General features: G+C 45.6%; 2 protein-coding genes across 2 annotated transcripts in view; one reads left to right on the top strand and one right to left on the bottom strand.

The window, feature by feature from the left end:
• Positions 1-4,422: 4,422 nt before the first annotated feature.
• Positions 4,423-14,758, bottom strand: LOC137340766 (small integral membrane protein 10-like protein 3). Its single transcript, XM_068003514.1, has 2 exons — positions 14,379-14,758; positions 4,423-9,249 (listed from the first exon to the last, which is right to left on the bottom strand). The coding sequence occupies exons 1-2, from the start codon at positions 14,556-14,558 to the stop codon at positions 9,229-9,231; spliced, it is 201 nt and encodes a 66-aa protein (XP_067859615.1). The 5' UTR covers positions 14,559-14,758; the 3' UTR covers positions 4,423-9,228.
• A 2,950-nt stretch (positions 14,759-17,708) lies between these two features.
• The window catches only part of LOC137340768 (ras-related C3 botulinum toxin substrate 1), an 11,412-nt gene continuing 11,058 nt past the window's right edge, over positions 17,709-18,062 (top strand). Inside the window, exon 1 of the mRNA XM_068003517.1 lies at positions 17,709-17,819. Within this exon, the coding sequence (XP_067859618.1) occupies positions 17,785-17,819 (35 nt within the window). The 5' untranslated portion in view covers positions 17,709-17,784. The remainder of the gene's footprint in view (positions 17,820-18,062) is intronic.

An 18,062-nucleotide genomic window follows, 5' to 3' on the forward strand; every position in this document is an offset into this window, starting at 1 on the left:
TGATTCCGGGTATGAAAGGGTTGTCTTATGAGGAAAGATTGAACAGGTTGGGTCTATACTCATTGGAGTTTAGAAGAATAAGAGGAGACCTTATTGAAATATACAAGATTCTGAGGGGACTCGATAGGGTAGATGCTGAGAGGATGTTACCCCTCATGGGGGAATCTAAAACTAGGGGGCATAGTCTCAGAATAAGGGGTCGCCCGTTTAAGACTAAAATGAGGAGGAATTTCTTCTCCCAGAGGGTTGTGAATCTTTGGAATTCTTTACCCCAAAAAGCTGTGGAGGCTGAGTCATTGAATACATTCAAGGCTGAGTTAGACAAATTTTTGATCAGCAAGGGAGTCAAAGGTTATGGGGAAAAGGCGGGAAAGTGGAGTTGAGGTAAAAATCAGATCAGCCATGATCTCACTAAATGGCGGAGCAGGCTCGAGGGGCCGAATGGCCTACTCATAGAATTATAGAAAATAGGAGCACGAGTAGGCCATTCGGCCCTTCGGGCCTGCTCCGTCATTCAAAATGATCATGGCTGATCGTCTAACTCAGTACCCTGTTCCTGCTTTTTCCCCATATCCCTTGATCCCTTTGGCATTAAGAAATGTATCTACCTCCTTCTTGAATACATCTAATGACTTGGCCTCCACTGCCTTCTGTGGTAGAGAATTCCACAGGTTCACCACCCTCTGAGTGAAGAAATTTCTCCTCATCTCGGTTCTAAATGGCATACTCCTGCTCCTATCTCTTATGGTCTTATGGAGTGAGCAACCAGGGAGGGGGATAGAATTGGAGGCTAGTGTGCAGAATCTCTCCTGGGAGCCAAATATGATGACTTCAGTCTTGCCAATGTTAAGCTGAAAAAGAGGAGGAATTCTGCGTAATGTTTTTTCCCTAAGTTGCTCCTCTACCTGAACCCATTTAATGATAGGATGTGTGAATTAGGGCTCCCATTGCATAAATCATAAATAATGAAGATCTAGGGGTAGATTTTATGAATGGCCTTCTGTAAAACAATTTAAAAGCAGTTTAAAAAATTGAACCCATTAATCTTGACTCAATCCTCACCAGCAAGATCATCTGACAGGTCATGTGACATCTTGAATCACAATACATCACAATGAAATTCGTGACTGCTTTATAAAAAGACTTGCTGACAAAATATTGACCGTTTGGATATACAGTAATTACACTTTGCGTTAACCATGTGGTGAGTTTTGCAGGGGGTGGGTCTCAAAACAAAATCTTTTCAACTAAATTCACTTAAAAATTAGAAACCTGTGAGGGAAAGCCTGCTTTGAATTGGCAACATTACAGATAACATAAAACTAAAGGAAAGAGCAAACAAAAGTACAAGGAATGGTGTAGATCCAGAGCACTGGGAAAGATATAAGGTCACAAACTAAGCTTGTATTCCCTGGAATATAGAAGGTTAAGGGGCGATTTGATTGAGGTTTTTAGGATTTTGATAGGAATTGATAGGGTAGATGGGGAGAAACTGCTGGGGGAGTCTAGAACAAGGGGACATAACCTTAAAATCAGAGCTAGCCCATTCAGGAGAGAAGTTAAGAAACACTTCTTCATGTAAAGGGTGGTAGAAGTGTGGAACACTCCCACAAAACGCTGTAAATGCTTTAAGGACATTAACTAGTAATTTTAAGGACAGTCAGCATGGATTTGTTAAGGGAAGGTCGTGTCTAACTAATTTGATTGAATTTTTTGAGGAGGTAACAAGGAGGGTTGATAAGGGTAGTGCAATTGATGTAGTCTACATGGATTTTAGCAAGGCTTTTGACAAGGTCCCACATGGCAGGCTGGTCAAAAAAGTACAAGCCCACGAGATCCAAGGGAAAGTGGCAAGTTGGATCCAAAATTGGCTCAGTGACAGGAAGCAAGGGGTAATGGTCCATGGGTGTTTTTGTGACCGGAAGGCCATTCCCAGTGGGGTTCCGCAGGGCTCAGTACTAGGTCCCTTGCTTTTTGTGATATATATTAATGGTTTGGACTTAAATGTAGGGGGCATGATTAAAAAGTTTGCAGATGATACAAAAATTGGCCGTGTAGTTGATAATGGGAAGGAAAGCTGTAGACTGCAGGAAGATATCAATGGACTGGTCAGGTCAGCAGAAAAGTGGCAAATGGAATTCAATCCAGAGAAGTGTGAGGTAATGCATTTGGGGAGGGCAAATAAGGCAAGGGAGTACACAATAAATGGGAGGATACTGAGCGGTGTAGAGGAAGTGAGGGACCTTGGAGTGCATGTCCACAGATCCCTGAAGGTAGCAGGACAGGTAGATAAGGTGGTTAAAAAGTCATATGGAATACTTTCCTTTGTTAGCTGAGGCATAGAATATAAGAGCAGGGAGGTTATGCTGGAACTGTATAAAACACTGGTTAGGCCACAGCTTGAGAACTGTGTACAGTTCTGGTCACCACATTAAAGGAAGGATGTAATTGCACTAGAGAGGTTACAGAGGAGATTTATGAGGATGTTGTCAGGATTGGAGAAGTTTAGCTATGAGGAAAGATTGGATAGGCTCGGGTTGTTCTCTTTGGAACAGAGGAAGCTGAGAGGTGATTTAATTGAGGTGCACAAAATTGTGAGGGAACTGGATAGAGTGGACAGGAAGTACCTATTTCCCGTAGTGGAGAGGTCAATAACCAGGGGACATATATTTAAAGTAATTGGTAGAAGGATTAGAGGGGAGCTGAGGAAGAATTTTTTCACCCAGAGGGTGGTGGGGGTCTGGAACTCACTGCCTGAAAGGGTGGTAGAGGCAGAAACCCTCAACTCATTTAAAAAGTACCTGATGTGCAGCTGCAGTGCCGTGACCTACAAGGCTACAGACCAAGTGCTAGAAAGTGGGATTATGCTGGGTGGGTCATTTTTGGCCGGCATGGACACGATGGACTGAATGGCGGACTGGTACGCACAATAATGTACTGGAGTACTGGTACGTACAATGATGTACTGAATTGGCGGACTGGTACGTACAATGATGTACTGAATTGGCGGACTGGTACGTACAATGATGTACTGAATTGAGGAGATTGGACACTTTGAATTCCTGAATGTGTGAATTACGGTAAAATGGCAACTAACAAAATGGAACTTTTGTTAAATGCGATTGTGGATATGCTTTACACAACGGCAATTCTGTTAGCTTGAATATTTTTTTTAAAAAATCATTCTGGGAATACGGGCGTCGCTGGCAAGCCCGGCATTTATTGCCCATCCCTGGTTGCCCCTAGAGAAGGTGGTGGTGGGCCTTCTTCTTGAACCGCTGCAGTTGGTGTGATGAAGGTTCTCCCTCCCTGTTAGGCAGGGAATTCCAGGCTTTTGACCCAACGTCCCGTAAAGGAATGACTGATACTGTCCGAGTCGGGATGGTGTGAGACTTGGAGGGGAACGTGCAGGTGGCGGTGTTCCAATGCCTCCTGCTGCCCTTGTCCTTCTAGGTGCTGTCTGAGCCCCTGCAAAAACTGGTATATAGTTCAGAAATGATACTAATGTCGAGTCGCAGACTCCTTATCCAAACACGAGAATTTGCTGGTGGTATAACACATTGCTTCATTGGAAGTTACGTTAGCAGTTAAGGACAATATTGAATATTTAGGCTAACCATTAAAAAAATATCTTGCTGGCTTCAAATGGAAATGAACAAATTAAAAGATGTAACTGCTGAATATCTGGAAACTAATCCTGGTTAATCTGGGTTCTAGGTTCACCACTGAAGATTTTGGTGAGATGTGGTCAGTGCTGCAGCCAGGGATCCAATCACATTTTCATGTGGTGCTGACAGCGTTAAACCAGGGTGCTGAAAACGTGCCTTGCGTAGTGCCTTTGCTGAAGTCTATTTTCAAAACTAAACTTCGTTGAGTAAAACATGAGAAAATAAAGTAGGTATTCTGTTTTGTCTTGTGTCCTTTTAGTAAGAGCATTCTTGCCTTCCCAACAGACACAGAGGTGGCCCAGGAGCAAACACTGAAGTTGAATATATTCCTCCATGTGTTTTCTACGGCTTATGATTTACTTTTCAATTTGTAGCAGTCTCCTCCCCCCAACCCTGACCCTTTTCCCCCTTCCTTCCTCACCCTTCCTCCCTTGCACCCCCTTCTCCTTCCCCTTCCCATCTCCCCGTCATCCCCTCCCCTTTTATTCTCCCTGCCTCTCCCTCCTGTCCCTCACACCTCACTCCCCTCTCCCTCTTTTTCCCCCCCTCCCTCATCTCTCCCCCTTGCTCTCCTCCCATCCCTCCCCACTCTGTCACCTTAAGGGTTATTATGGAATGGGCAAGACATTGCCAGCTGATTCCCTGGGGATTTTTGTTTTGTTTGAATGAGATTGGGGAATACGATTGATGAACAAAAAAAAATAGAAAATGTTTAACTAATGCAGAAGAAGAAAGTTGACACCTCGACACATGATTTAGGACAACAGACACAAGTAATTTTATTATAAAGATTACTTATCTTTTTTGAGCAGAGGGCAAATTCTCCCTACATAACAGTCAATGTACTCTAAAAATTCAATGTTTATGGCATTCAATATGAATAAAATTATAAATAAATCAACAGATTCATATATTACTAACCAAAACAGAGTACTTTTAATTTGTCACTCAACAAATCCATAAAGGGGAGGACAATAAATGATACAATATTTGGCAATCCCAAAATATACCAAGCAATTGCTTGAAGGAAACTATATCTGATGGTTCACCAAAGTGTTCCACCTGGAGCAGTACCGAGTCATACCCAAGATCAGCCCTAAATCGATCCATGGTCTGTGTTGGTGTTAGGTGATCTCACCCAGGGCAGTGCTAGGGATTGGCCTCAGCACCTTGAGCTGATGGAAGAGGAAATAATCCAGAGCTACTGACCCTGATTCCTGCTTCAAAGCGTTTGTGTGAACACTGGGTCAAGACAACACTGGGCTTCAACGGTGATGCCCCATGCAGTTGAAGAGCCTGGCCACCGATCACTTTCTGGGCTCACATGTTAAAGAGTGGGTGCTTGAGGGCTGCTAGTGCCCTAGGAACTGTACCTCCAATGGAGAAAAGGAGGGGGGAAAAAAATCAGGAAAAAGAGAAAACTTACAATGGAAACAATCAATGTGAACATTGTCACATTGTGATTATACCTTCCCACCCGTGGAGTCACTGCAGCATCACCATTGGCAGAAGGGTTCATAACTGTGACAAGTTTGCATCAGCAATTCCCATCATAAACCTGGACATAGGAAGTTATGATGGAAAATATAAAAATGACACAGTATATGACTTCACAATAACAACTGAATTATATTTGCATGCCCTGGACAATTATCTCCCGCCCTCAATTCACTTGAAGACTAAACTTTTGTCTTTCTATTAAAAATCATTTCACTGCTTTGCTGCAATTTTGCAATGTCACTGAATAATGTCCATTCCCAAAGAAAAGCGGAAAAGATGTGAAGATTAAATTAATATCAGTGAGGGGGGGAGATAATGTGATATGAATCTGGTGTTACATTCTCCCTCTTTAACCAGCGGTTCATTTCAATGTGTAAAAAGGCAATATTTCAGGAATCATTTCTGATTCCATAAAAGTACCAATACTTCACATAAAATTTGCAGGTCATTATTAATAGCCAAGAATATTAAACAAAATGCCTTCAGAGAGAGAGAGAGAGAGAGTGAGACACACACCTCATGGTACGGTACTGACCCAGTCAAACAGGAAGGACACGGGTTCAACCCTGGTGCCTGCCGGCTTAGCCAATCTCAGCCAGGACCAGGGTGGGGCAGCACCTCAAAATGGCATCAATATCTCCATTTAGGAAGAAACAATTAATGGCGAACAAACAAACAGGGATCCCGACGCTGACTCACTTACTGGTAGTATAGACAAGGATTCCCACACTGATTCACGATCCAGCGACCCGTGCTGGAAGTGGGAGCGGGCGTAAGGATACGATCAGCCTCCCTGCTCAAATAAGCTGTGGAGCTCATGAATCAAAAAGAGTCACTTGGACACGTTATCAGAGGATTGCCTGTGCCTGTGGAACTGTGCTCTTGCAGGAGTCACCACTTCAGAGGGAGAAATGTAAACGGGAGGACGTCATAGTTGGAGGAAGTTTTAAAAAAACGTGTTTTAAAAAAATTTTCATGCATAGTACCTACTCATTCAATTAAATTACCATAAAGAATAGGAAGAGGTGTTTTGAGGAGAGAGTGGCAATGCCAATTGGTATTTTCACATGACGGTAGACAAAAACTTGTTGCCATACTAAGACATTTTCTTAAAATGAAAATTTGCGTGTGTAAACAGTCAGATAGAAATTGAACCCGTGCATATTTTAAAGTCTCTCTCTCTCTCCCTCCCCATTTGCTTCCCTTGTATTCAGTTCAGCACCCTGAATCTAAAAGCCTGGGATCAATCTGGCCTGTAGACTGCTCCACCTCTCTACAACCAGCAGGCAGGTGAGAGGGAGGGAGGGGAAAAGAGAGGGCTGGGTAGACAAAAATCACCTCCCCCACTCTGCATTCCATCCAGCAGCCCAGCTGAGAACTGAGAAATGGCAGTAGCCCCTGGAACTCAAACCAGCAAACCTCCAGCGTGTGGCGGTGGTGGGGGAGCCTTCAATATTGTTCTGACAAAAGTTCCACCCTGAAACGTTTCACCTGCCTTTTTGTTGACGGGAATTTCTACCAGTTTGCTTTTTAAAAAAATTTCCGGCATTTGTAGTTTTTCTTTGTCCGAGTATCAGATTTAAAAAGAAAAACACAGCATGTTAAATGATCAAGGAGCTTTATGGATATGTCGAACCCTTAAAGCACCACTGAAGCACTAACCACGTAGAATTATTTTCTGCAGCAATGTGAGAACTTAAATGTCTGAGTAAATAAAACCCCAATTATGTGCAAAGTGCAAATTCAAAAATCCTCATTTAAAGATGAAACTTGCATTGTAAATTTAACAGAACTAGATGTGGGAACGTGTTAATTTATCCAAAGCCATTAAGTGAATGCAGCACTGCACCAGCATTAGGGAACAGTTAATGATTCTTTATTCTAGTGCTGTCAGGGATGAGGCAATGGAGCATGCTCAATGATGCTCTAATTAGCATGATTTTTATATATAAAAGCAGCAAACAAGCATGACTGTAAATTGGTCAGGCAGCATCTGTGACAAGAGGAAAAAAACACGGTTAAACACTTCAGGTCAACGACCTTTTGTCTGACGAAAGGTCATCGACCAGAAACATTAACTCTGTTTCTCTCTCCGCAGACGCTGCCTGACTTGCTGAGTGTTTTCCAGCATTTTCTGTTTTTATTTCAGATTTCCAGCACCTGCAGTATTTTGCATGACTGCAAACTGGTTATTCAGAGCGTTTACATCTTAATTCAACACTTGGCCACGTTGAAGAGCACATATTTTAAATTAAAAAGATGTGTATTCTGATCAGGATGGAAGACAACTAAAACACCAGCCAGTGTTCATCGCTGTGAATTAACCAAACAAACCTCATCTACTTCAGCCTGGCGCCATGGCAATTGTTTTGCTAACTTGTGGTTACAAGCTCGACTCCCACATCAAAACTACCCAAAAAAAATCTGCAATGAATTCCATCAATTCGCCACCCATCTTATTGGTGCAATGTCCACAAGGTGTCGCCCTGGGAGGCAAAATTTGTCAGTGACTTCTCACTTCATAGTGAATGCTCAGAGCAGCAATGGAGTGTGCAAGGGTGGGGGGGTAGGGGGGTTATATCTTTAAGTACTTCCCTTGGGAACAGTGTGAAGTAGTGGAAGGCTGATTAACAGTCTGACAGGCTGTGATGTGAACAGTCCTTCCACAGCTGTAACCTGCTGATTGGGGGGAGGGGTGAGTCCTATATGGCGGGCAGGTTTTATGGGATCCCACAACCCATATGATGAAGGAGGAGCCACCGGACACACGAGTATCCCGCTGGATGTCAATCCAGAATTCACCACCGGGAGACTGTCTGGAGTGGGGTTCATACCTGAACCTCCTGACCCAGAGATGGGAATTCTGCCACCGAGCCACCACTGCTCGTCAGACGGTCCCAGCTAAAAGCAGCACTCGGTTTATAATTTTTGGGGGGTGGAAGAGATAACAAATATTGAACAAAATCTAAAAAAAAACAGCGTCAGAATGCAGTGTCTAATTTTATGATTTATATCAAACTTGAAAAATATTGTCCTTTAAAATGTTTTCACACCAAAGTTATTTATATAAAACCCCACACATACTGAACAATGCATTTGAAAAGCTGGCTATGTTATCATAATTACAGTATTTGTGCTGCATAACTTTAATTTACCTTTAAGTACAGCATGCCAAAGAACGGCAAGCACAAAAGCCCTTAGTACGAGTATCCACTGCGCGGCAAGGTGAACATTTCAGAGCAGACAACAGCTTTTTGTATTCAAGAATTTGCGCTGAAGTCACCAGATCAAGAAACACAAAAGGATCTGCTAGTTTTCAAAGGATGTGTTGGAAGGACGCACAATCTAAAAGAAAGGATGCCACTCAGATTCCGAGGCCAACTCTTCCCAGCATCCAATCCACATGCAAAACTTAATTCGTCCTTCAGAATCCCCCTCTCTGATAGTGGCCAATTTACTTTCCAGTTAGACGGCCTCTCCAGCAACCAGGAATGAGCAAAGTGCATAAACCTTTCTCCTATGAAACACCATATTCTGAAGATCTTTAAAGCTCCCTTGGCTATTTGTAGACTGTCCATCACTGTAGTATCGGTGCATGTAAAGATTTCTTCCAAACTTCCCTTTTTAATTGCCAAACTTGATTCAAAGCAGTAATGGAAAACTGACCTTGTCTGTTTTCCTAAAGGAGGAGGCTCATTTCTGCCAACATAGGGCAACAGAATATTCTTGATTATAACACCAGGCCAGTCTCTTAAAGGGAAGGTTGCTTCGAGCTGCGAGATGAAATCCTGTGGCTGTGTGCGAAGTTTGCGGTCATCAATAGCTTTGTCATTAGTGCAAGCATTATTCCCACAATCGTAACCTTTGACTCTGCCTTCAGCTGATGAAGAGCCTCCATCACCATCTCCTCGAACGGCAAGACGAGAATCGCAGATGATATCCTTCAATTCTTTCACACTCCGCATATTCTGAAGTAGTCTGAGGTACTGGCGTTACAATTGGCGGTGTTTACTGATTAAGCATGCAATTTGCAGTCCAACAAAAATAACTAGCAAATGAATTAGTGGATCTCAATATGAACCTACGAAGAAAAAACATACATTAAAAATGAATAAAAAAGTAACATGACTGCTGAATGCATGTTAACTATCTGAGATACTTTAGTTTTAGCAAAGCATCAAATTAATCAGATCTGAATTGTTCCTTCAAACACCACACATTAAATTAGTTATTTTTCAACCACCAAAGCTCATTACAGTGAACTTCCTTCCTGTCTCTGCTAATAAAATGGTCGAGTGAATCATTCACATCTGGTCATACCAGGCACTTTGTAACAGCTTCTCTACTGGAAAGGGTGATCTGCAACTGGGATGGGTAGCCAGGAAAGATGATTTAGGCCACAAAGCCAGATTTGCTTAAGAAACTGTATGAAGACAGTGGAGTTGGTATTTCAAAGGGATGAGATTTTATAGGCTGATGAGTTCCTTCACCCAAAGCCAGCTTGTGATGAACCATTTATCTGATACAGAAAATGTTGCTCCCCAGAAGCCATCAGTGAAGAATGAGTACAGAATATAAAATACCCTTTCCATTCATTGTTTAAGAGAATAATATCATACTGAAAACGTACATGCAACTCAAGTCACTCGCTGGGCCTCAGAAGAATTCCATGCCTTAAGCTCAGCCTTTCCACCTGCTCACATGTCCCTGGACTTATTTAACGCAAAACAAAAACACCCTTTGTTTTGACCATTGTTCTAACAATTCCAAAAGGAATAACATACATAGACCAGAGGGGCCCAGGGTCGATCGCAAAGACTAGATTATTCCAAACAAAAATGTCCTTAGAAATTACTGTTCTATGGTAAGTTGTGATGTGGAGATGCCGGTGATGGACTGGGGTTGACAATTGTAAACAATTTTACAACACCAAGTTATAGTCCAGCAATTTTATTTTAAATTCACAAGCTTTCGGAGATTTCCTCCTTCCTCAGGCAAATGTTTCAAGAGCTCCTTGAAGCCTACGCATTTATAAATGCGTAGGCTTCAAGGAGCTCTTGAAACATTTGCCTGAGGAAGGAGGAAATCTCCGAAAGCTTGTGAATTTAAAATAAAATTGCTGGACTATAACTTGGTGTTGTAAAATTGTTTACTATGGTAAGTTGACTAAGCTTAGCGAGGATGGTAACAGCATTACACGGGTCTCAACACCAGTAACATCAGCTCAGATGGGGCAGTAGTTGGGGTCTGGGGGAAGGAAATAGAAAAATAAAAAAATGGGCCAGAGTTCCTGCTCCAGATTAGTAAGTGTTAATTAAAATCATATCATCCAACATCAAAGCAGCAAATTACCTAGCTTTCAAGAGAACAGCGTCCACGACACCACACAACCCTGCCACGGTAACCTCTGCAAGACATGCCAGATCATCGACACAGATACCACCATCACACGAGAGGACACCACCCACCAGGTGCATGGTTCGTACTCCTGTGACTCGGCCAACGTTGTCTACCTCATACGTTGCAGGAAAGGATGCCCCAGAGCATGGTACATTGGCGAGACCATGCAGACGCTGCGACAACGGATGAACGGACACCGCGCAACAATCGCCAAACAGGAGGGTTCCCTCCCAGTCGGGGAACACTTCAGCAGTCATGGACATTCATCCACCGACCTTCGGGTAAGCGTACTCCAAGGCGGCCTTCGAGACACACGACAACGCAAAATCGTCGAGCAGAAATTGATAGCCAAGTTCCGCATCCATGAGGACGGCCTCAACCGGGATCTTGGGTTCATGTCACGCTACACGTTACCCCACCAGCGAACAAATGTTATCTGTTTTTAATATAACGGGTCAGTTGCTGTCTTTTCTATGTTTCTACCTCTCTATCTCTGTTTTTTTTGTTTGTTGTTTTTTTTTGGTGATTTGTATATTCTGTGAGACCTGGCAGGTAACACCTGTCTGTCTGCACACTGATTGCCTTGGCAACGGGCAGTTGAAAAAACTGTCTGTACTCACCAAGCATTGTTCTGTGAATTATAAATGCGATTTCATTTCGAGGTTTTCATTTTCACATCGTTCACCTGACGAAGGAGGAAGCCTCCGAAAGCTTGTGAATTTAAAATAAAATTGCTGGACTATAACTTGGTGTTGTAAAATTGTTTACAAACATCAAAGCAGGCAGCATTATCTGCAAATGAAACTTCACTGAAGTTTTAGGCTGGTTTATGGTGCCTCCCAGGGAGTGACAGACTGGTCAAACAACTGACAAGTGTTAGTAGTGCTACAGTTAAATAACAATTTTTTTAAAAAAAACTTGCCTTTTTCTTTCGGTCCCCCCAGGCCAGGCAGCAAGATGGCCACGCCCTCATACTAGCTCTCCCGGTGGAGAACTTTTTTTTGCCACATTTCAGATTGCACAGCAACATAACCACACAGCAATTCACAAATGCAGACCCCATGCCATAGTGCACTGGAGCAGGAGCATAAAGGCAGCCCCTCCTTCCGTCAATTGTTCCCTTGACGGCATTGACTCCTTGCTGCTACCTCACCCGTGGTCACTCTTCATCTGTGAGTCCAGACAGTAAGCAGTATCAGACTATTCAACCATGGGGAGGTTACAACAATCAGACCCGATCCTGTCCTCACCCAATGTTAACGCAACACATTTCAGCAGGTGTCCCTGGATAAATGAACCAGGAATAAGTGCCCTGGATGATTTTGCCCTTGTCAAAACCAAGGGTGCTGGGGGCTAACTCTTATCAGCACCCAGTCGAAGACCAGCGAACTCAGCTGATTGAACCCGGAACCTTCCTGATCTGCTTGGCTTGCCTATTCACTGTCAGTTAGCCCCTCAATTGACAGTGCAATAAGTGTACTTGCCAAAAAATCATGGTCAAACAATTGCCATAGATATTTTCTTTTCCTTGGAGGAGACTAATGTGCTGAATAGCATGTCCCACTTGCAGAGAGCAAGGACGTTTGCACACCTAGTTCCTGGCTCTGTTCCATATGCAGGAAAGTGGCAGAAACGCCCCTGCAGGCAAATCCTCTACAGGCTTCTCCTGATAATTTGGTGCTTAAAAAAAATAGAATTAATTTGATTTAAGCAATGTAAAAAAAACGCAGTAAAGTGGGAACTTGACACTTAAAAACAGATCAAATAATTTTAATTAAGCAACTGTACTAAATTATGAAATTCACAGCCTTAAGTTTGTTTCTGCTTTCTGCCATTAAAGATGGCTTCAAACCAACAGCTGGATGAGCTTATAAAAATGATGTTATCTGTATCTCATTACAGTGTCAGCACTTGAAGTTTCATTAGAACAACTTGCATTTATATCGTGCTTTTAACGTAGTAAAATGTCCAAAGGTGCTGTTATACAACAGTAACCTCAGAGTTCAGCTATTACAGTGGAATGGAGAACTGCCATTATAAGAATTAGGGTCACGGAAAAGCACCTTTGTAAAAACAGAGTGTGCAGCAAGTGTGTTTTATAAAGTGGATGATGACAATATCATAGAATGATATAGCACAGGGGACGGCCATTTGGCCCATCGTGCCTCTGCCGGCTCTTTCGAAGAGCTATCCAATTAGTCCCACACCCCGCTCTTTCCCCATAGCCCTGCAAATTATTCCCCTTCAAATATTTATCCAATTCCCTTTTGAAGGTTGCCATTGAATCTGCTTCCACCGCCCTTTCAGGCAGCTCATTCCAGATCGTTACAACTCGCAGCATAAATTATTTTTCCCCTCATTTCCCCTCTGGTTCTTTTGCCAATTACCTTAAATCTGTTTCCTCTGGTTACTGACCCTCCCACCAGTGGAAATAGTTTCTCCTTATTTACTCTATCAAAACCCTTCATGATTTTGAACACCTCCATCAAATCTCCCCTTAACCTTCTCTGCTCTAAAGGAAAACAACCCCAGCTTCTCCACATGACTGAAGTCCCTCATTCCATTCTAGTAAATCTCCTCTGCATCCTCTCTGAGGCCTTGACATCCTTCCTAAAGTGTGGAGCCACAATATTCCAGCTGGGGCCTAACCAGTGTTTTATAAAGGTTTAATGTAACTTCCTTGCTTTTGTATTCTATGCCGAAAACACCACCACTCCACCCCCCTCCTCAATTTCCAAATGGCATTGTGGCTAAATGCATCAAGCTGTGTGGTAATGAGTCATTCTGATCAGGTTCAATCCTTGTTCTTTGCTGCATTATCTAATCCCAGTGGGAGCAGGAATCAAATCAAACACAGGCCAATCTTCTATGCCCCCCCCCAGCTGTTCCAGTCCCCAGTTGACCCCCCTCCAGCTGTTCCAGTCCCCAGTTGCCCCCCTCCAGCTGTTCCAGTCCCCAGTTGCCCCCCTCCAGCTGTTCCAGTCCCCAGTTGACCCCCCCTCCAGCTGTTCCAGTCCCCAGTTGACCCCCCCTCCAGCTGTTCCAGTCCCCAGTTGACCCTCCTCCAGCTGTTCCAGTCCCCAGTTGACCCCCCCTCCAGCTGTTCCAGTCCCCAGTTGACCCCCCCTCCAGCTGTTCCAGTCCCCAGTTGACCCCCCCTCCAGCTGTTCCAGTCCCCAGTTGACCCCCCCTCCAGCTGTTCCAGTCCCCAGTTGACCCCCCCTCCAGCTGTTCCAGTCCCCAGTTGACCCCCCCTCCAGCTGTTCCAGTCCCCAGTTGACCCCCCCTCCAGCTGTTCCAGTCCCCAGTTGACCCCCCCTCCAGCTGTTCCAGTCCCCAGTTGACCCCCCCTCCAGCTGTTCCAGTCCCCAGTTGACCCCCCCTCCAGCTGTTCCAGTCCCCAGTTGACCCCCCCTCCAGCTGTTCCAGTCCCCAGTTGACCCCCCTCCAGCTGTTCCAGTCCCCAGTTGACCCTCCTCCAGCTGTTCCAGTCCCCAGTTGACCCCCTCCAGCTGTTCCAGTCCCCAGTTGCTCCCCCTTCCAGCTGTTCCAGTCCCCAGTTGCTCCCCCTTCCAGCTGTTCCAGTCCCCAGTTGCCCCCTTCCAGTTGTTCCAGTCCCCAGTTGACCCCCTCCAGCTGTTCCAGTCCCCAGTTGACCCCCTCCAGCTGTTCCAGTCCCCAGTTGCTCCCTCCTCCAGCTGTTCCAGTCCCCAGTTGACCCCCTCCAGCTGTTCCAGTCCCCAGTTGCTCCCCCCTCCAGCTGTTCCAGTCCCCAGTTGACCCCCCCCTCCAGCTGTTCCAGTCACCCACCTGCAGGCGGACGTTGAGCATCATGGAGGCGATCAGGTAGAGGTAGGGGAACCTGAGGCGAAGTCTCCAGGCCAGATCGAAGAAAGTGACCAGAGTCCGCGTCAGCCCCTTGGAGAAGATGCCGTAAGACCTGGCGGCCGGGCCGGTGAACCTGAACGCAAGGAAGGGCAGGCCCGCCATGCACACCCGGGGCCGGAGACACCGGCCTATGGCATCAACAGGCGGCTCGGGCGGAGCGGGAGAAGGCCTCACAAGCAGCCCCGGCTCCGCGCATCTCCAACCGCGGCGCCGGGGGCCGGGAACCGGGTGGAAAATTCAGGGGCAAACCCTCCCACGGCTGGCCTCCCGCCGACTTCCGGTGGATCACTTCCGGGCCGAAGGTCAAATAAAAAGTTGGCAGAAGTTTGGTGTTCTTCCCCCCAACTTATTCCTGTCTAATTACAAAAAGAACAAACTGCTTCGTCTCTGCTCAAATCTCTCTCCCTAGAAACAAGGCAAATTGCTTTTTAAAACAAGGGCAAATCAAAACCTGTGCGTATAACGTCGTCATAATACCACAGAAAAACAAATTTAAAAATAGCATTTTTATTGGTACCTGAACTGCCTGTCAAAGTGTCAGCGCAAACTGTTCCCATGGTTTTTACTCAATTTATTTCTCTATTCCTTAGTGCTCTTTGATAGATAAACGAATTAGATGTGGAGGAGGAGGAGGAGGAGGAGGGGGGGGGGGCAGGGGTTACTGTCCTGGAAGATTTAATTGTGTTGATCTGGGTATATAGCTATATATTTCTACAAAGATTTTGTTTCACCTTTTTAAAACTAAAGTATTTTAGTTCTCCCAAAGCCATTAATTTTGCCTAAGCCCTTTAAAGAGAGGTATGTCTTTTATGTGCCCTGTCAGTTTTGTAAATATAGGTGTGTATAGATACAGATCTGCCATAAAATGAGGTCATCTTGTCAGTAATTGAGTGTACCCTGCAATTGTTCCCTAACATTGTTAGAAATTGAGGACAGTGGACTGAGCAATTGGCTGAGTTTTCGGGTTTATATTCTCCAAGAATAACTATAATGAATCCAACAATATAGAGTTAATTCCACTACAAGGTGCTGATGCCCACAGAGCTATTATTTGGATTGAATCTGACCCTAAAAGAGATACTGATAATAAAAGACTTTTAGAACTTTGTTGTGTTTATGATAGCACTGACGTAAACCAAAATGCTGGCCCTGGAGACAGACTTCCCCAATAAAAATACATACTCTGTCAAAATCTCATTAAGAGCCCTTCTTAACAGGTTGCATGACTAAAATTACAGAAGAGTTTATGCAAGTTTTATTTGGAATGACTGGCAGGTCAGATTGCCTGAAGTATTATTTGACCTAAAGGTGCTTAAAGGGAAGATTTTTACAATAAAGGAATTATTTTGAAAGAAAGTGCAGATCAGTGAGAAGAAATTTGAGATTGTTAGAATGTTGGGAGTTTATAAAGAGAAACATTCAATCCAACAGTTAACACGTATTTAAATACTCGCAAGACGAAAAGGAAGGAAGACGACTAACAAATCAGAAAAGAAGATTATAGATCACTCATCAAAGACATAGCCCAGAGGTCCTTCTGTGACCGGTGGGCACCGCAGGGACTGGAGTGTATAGTTGATACTGCAAATAATATCATTTAATTTGATAATTTTCCTTTTTTTGTATAATTTGAGTGTTTATTATTTGTGCCCCTCTAAAAAGGGGCCACTTTTGATGGTTTATTTGAGTTGATGACAGTGGCGTAACCCAGTGTCTCCTGATGGGTTTATTAAAAGAGGCATACTCCGGAGGTGGAACCAGCACCAAGTAGAAGAAATTGTCGTCTGATCAAAGAGATGACATAGCTTTATACCAAACATCATTCATGACACAGGAGGCATTTACTGAATGCTGCTCTACAAACTAAATAAGACAATCTTTGAAATTGAGTAATACAATTAAAGAAAGACTTGTATTTATATAGCGCTTTGTATCTCTGCAAAAATCTCATAGCATTCACACAAATTACATTTCAAGTGTAGTTATTGATTTGTAATTTAATTTTTTTCCTTCTCCCCTCCTGAAGGTGCTGACTGTTGCTAGAGTATTACAGGCACCCTCTGGTACCTCACCCAGGTGCCTATTCTTCATGTGTGAGCCTAGATAATGTGTTGGGTAACTATTCCATCACTGAGGCCAGCACAACCCTGTCTGATTCTGTCTTCCCCTGACATCCAATGTACAGATTTTCTAGCTGGGGTCAATGGATGGTACTGGTCACACTAGGGCCGTGAGTGAGAGTTTGACGCTGTGGTGAACCCACTGACATGGATTCTGGCATGATCACCACTGTGGCTGCTCAGGGTGCTGCAGTGTCGTGACTCTGGGTACCGTAGAGTGGAGTTGCACTGACTGTGGGTGGCACTGCAGTGATTCTGGTGGTGCTGATGTCTCTGGAGTAACGGTATTATGGGTTGATGCTGCATGGACTCTGGGTGCAAAGGTGCTGCTGCAGTGAATCTAGGTGCTGCAAGGCGGCAATCCTGTGACTGGGTGCTGTGGGGTGGAGTTGCACTGACTCTGGGTATGGGGGGTGATGGTGCAGTGACTGGATGCTGCAGAATGGCACTGAATTTTCTCTGGATGCAATGATTGGGAACCATAGATGCCACTGTTGGGACTCTGAGTCAAGTGGGTGACTCTGGCTTCTCCGGTGAGGCTTGTGTGACTCTCGGTGCCACCAAATAGCACTGCAGTGGCACGGGTGGTGCTGCTGTCGCTCTGGGTGCAATGGGTGGTGCAGTTGTGCCCCTGTGTGGCTCTGCAGTGATTAGGGTGAGGCTGCAGTGACTGCGGGGCTTTATCCGGAAGCTGCTGCGGGGCGGTGGCTCCGGGAGCCAGGGGGCGTGTCTTTCTCCAGGGGGCGGGGCTGTTTATCCGGGGGCGTGTCTTTCTCCGGGGGGCGGGGCTTTCTCCAGGGGGCGGGGCTTTCTCCGGGGGCGGGTCTGTTTATCCGGGGGCGTGTCTTTCTCCGGGGGGGCGGGGCTTTCTCCAGGGGGCGGGGCTGTTTATCAGGGGGCGGGGCTTTCTCCGGGGGCGGGGCTGTTTATCCGGGGGGCGTGTCTGTTTATCCGGGGGCGGGGCTTTCTCCGGGGGGCGGGGCTGTTTATCCGGGGCGGGGCTTTCTCCGGGGGGCGTGTCTGTTTATCCGGGGGGCGTGTCTGTTTATCCGGGGGCGGGGCTTTCTCCGGGGGGCGGGGCTGTTTATCCGGGGGCGGGGCTGTTTATCCGGGAGGAGCGGCCGGATCCGGAAGTTGAGTCGGGGCGGGCGGGTTTCCTGTTGCGGAGCGAGGCCGGAGCGGAGGCAGAGACGCGGAGCTCGGGCCCGATGCAGGCGATTAAATGTGTGGTGGTGGGCGATGGGTGAGTGTCGGCGCCCCCGCGGCTCGCGGCCTCCTCCCCTCAGACCCCGGGCTGGACTGGGCTCCCGCCCCCCGGCCCCCCGCGCTTCTCCCGGGACTGCGGCCGCCGCAAACTGAGGAGAAAAAGTTCCGAGCGGCGAATTCAGGCCCCTCCCTTCACCCTCCCCCCTCACCTTCCCCCCCCCTCTACCTTCACCCCCCCCTCCATCCTCCCTTCACCCCCCTCACCCTCTCCCCTCCCTCA

This window comes from Heptranchias perlo, chromosome 22 (assembly GCF_035084215.1).
Source record: "Heptranchias perlo isolate sHepPer1 chromosome 22, sHepPer1.hap1, whole genome shotgun sequence".
Lineage (NCBI taxonomy): Eukaryota > Metazoa > Chordata > Chondrichthyes > Hexanchiformes > Hexanchidae > Heptranchias > Heptranchias perlo.

Bases quoted from the DNA above. Each gene is read 5' to 3' on its own strand.
- LOC137340766 (XM_068003514.1), bottom strand. From the start codon at position 14,558: ATGGCGGGCCTGCCCTTCCTTGCGTTCAGGTTCACCGGCCCGGCCGCC. The intron at 9,250-14,378 runs GTGGGTGACTGG...TTTTCTTCGTAG, and splicing joins TGCTCAACGTCCGCCTGCAG to GTTCATATTGAGATCCACTA.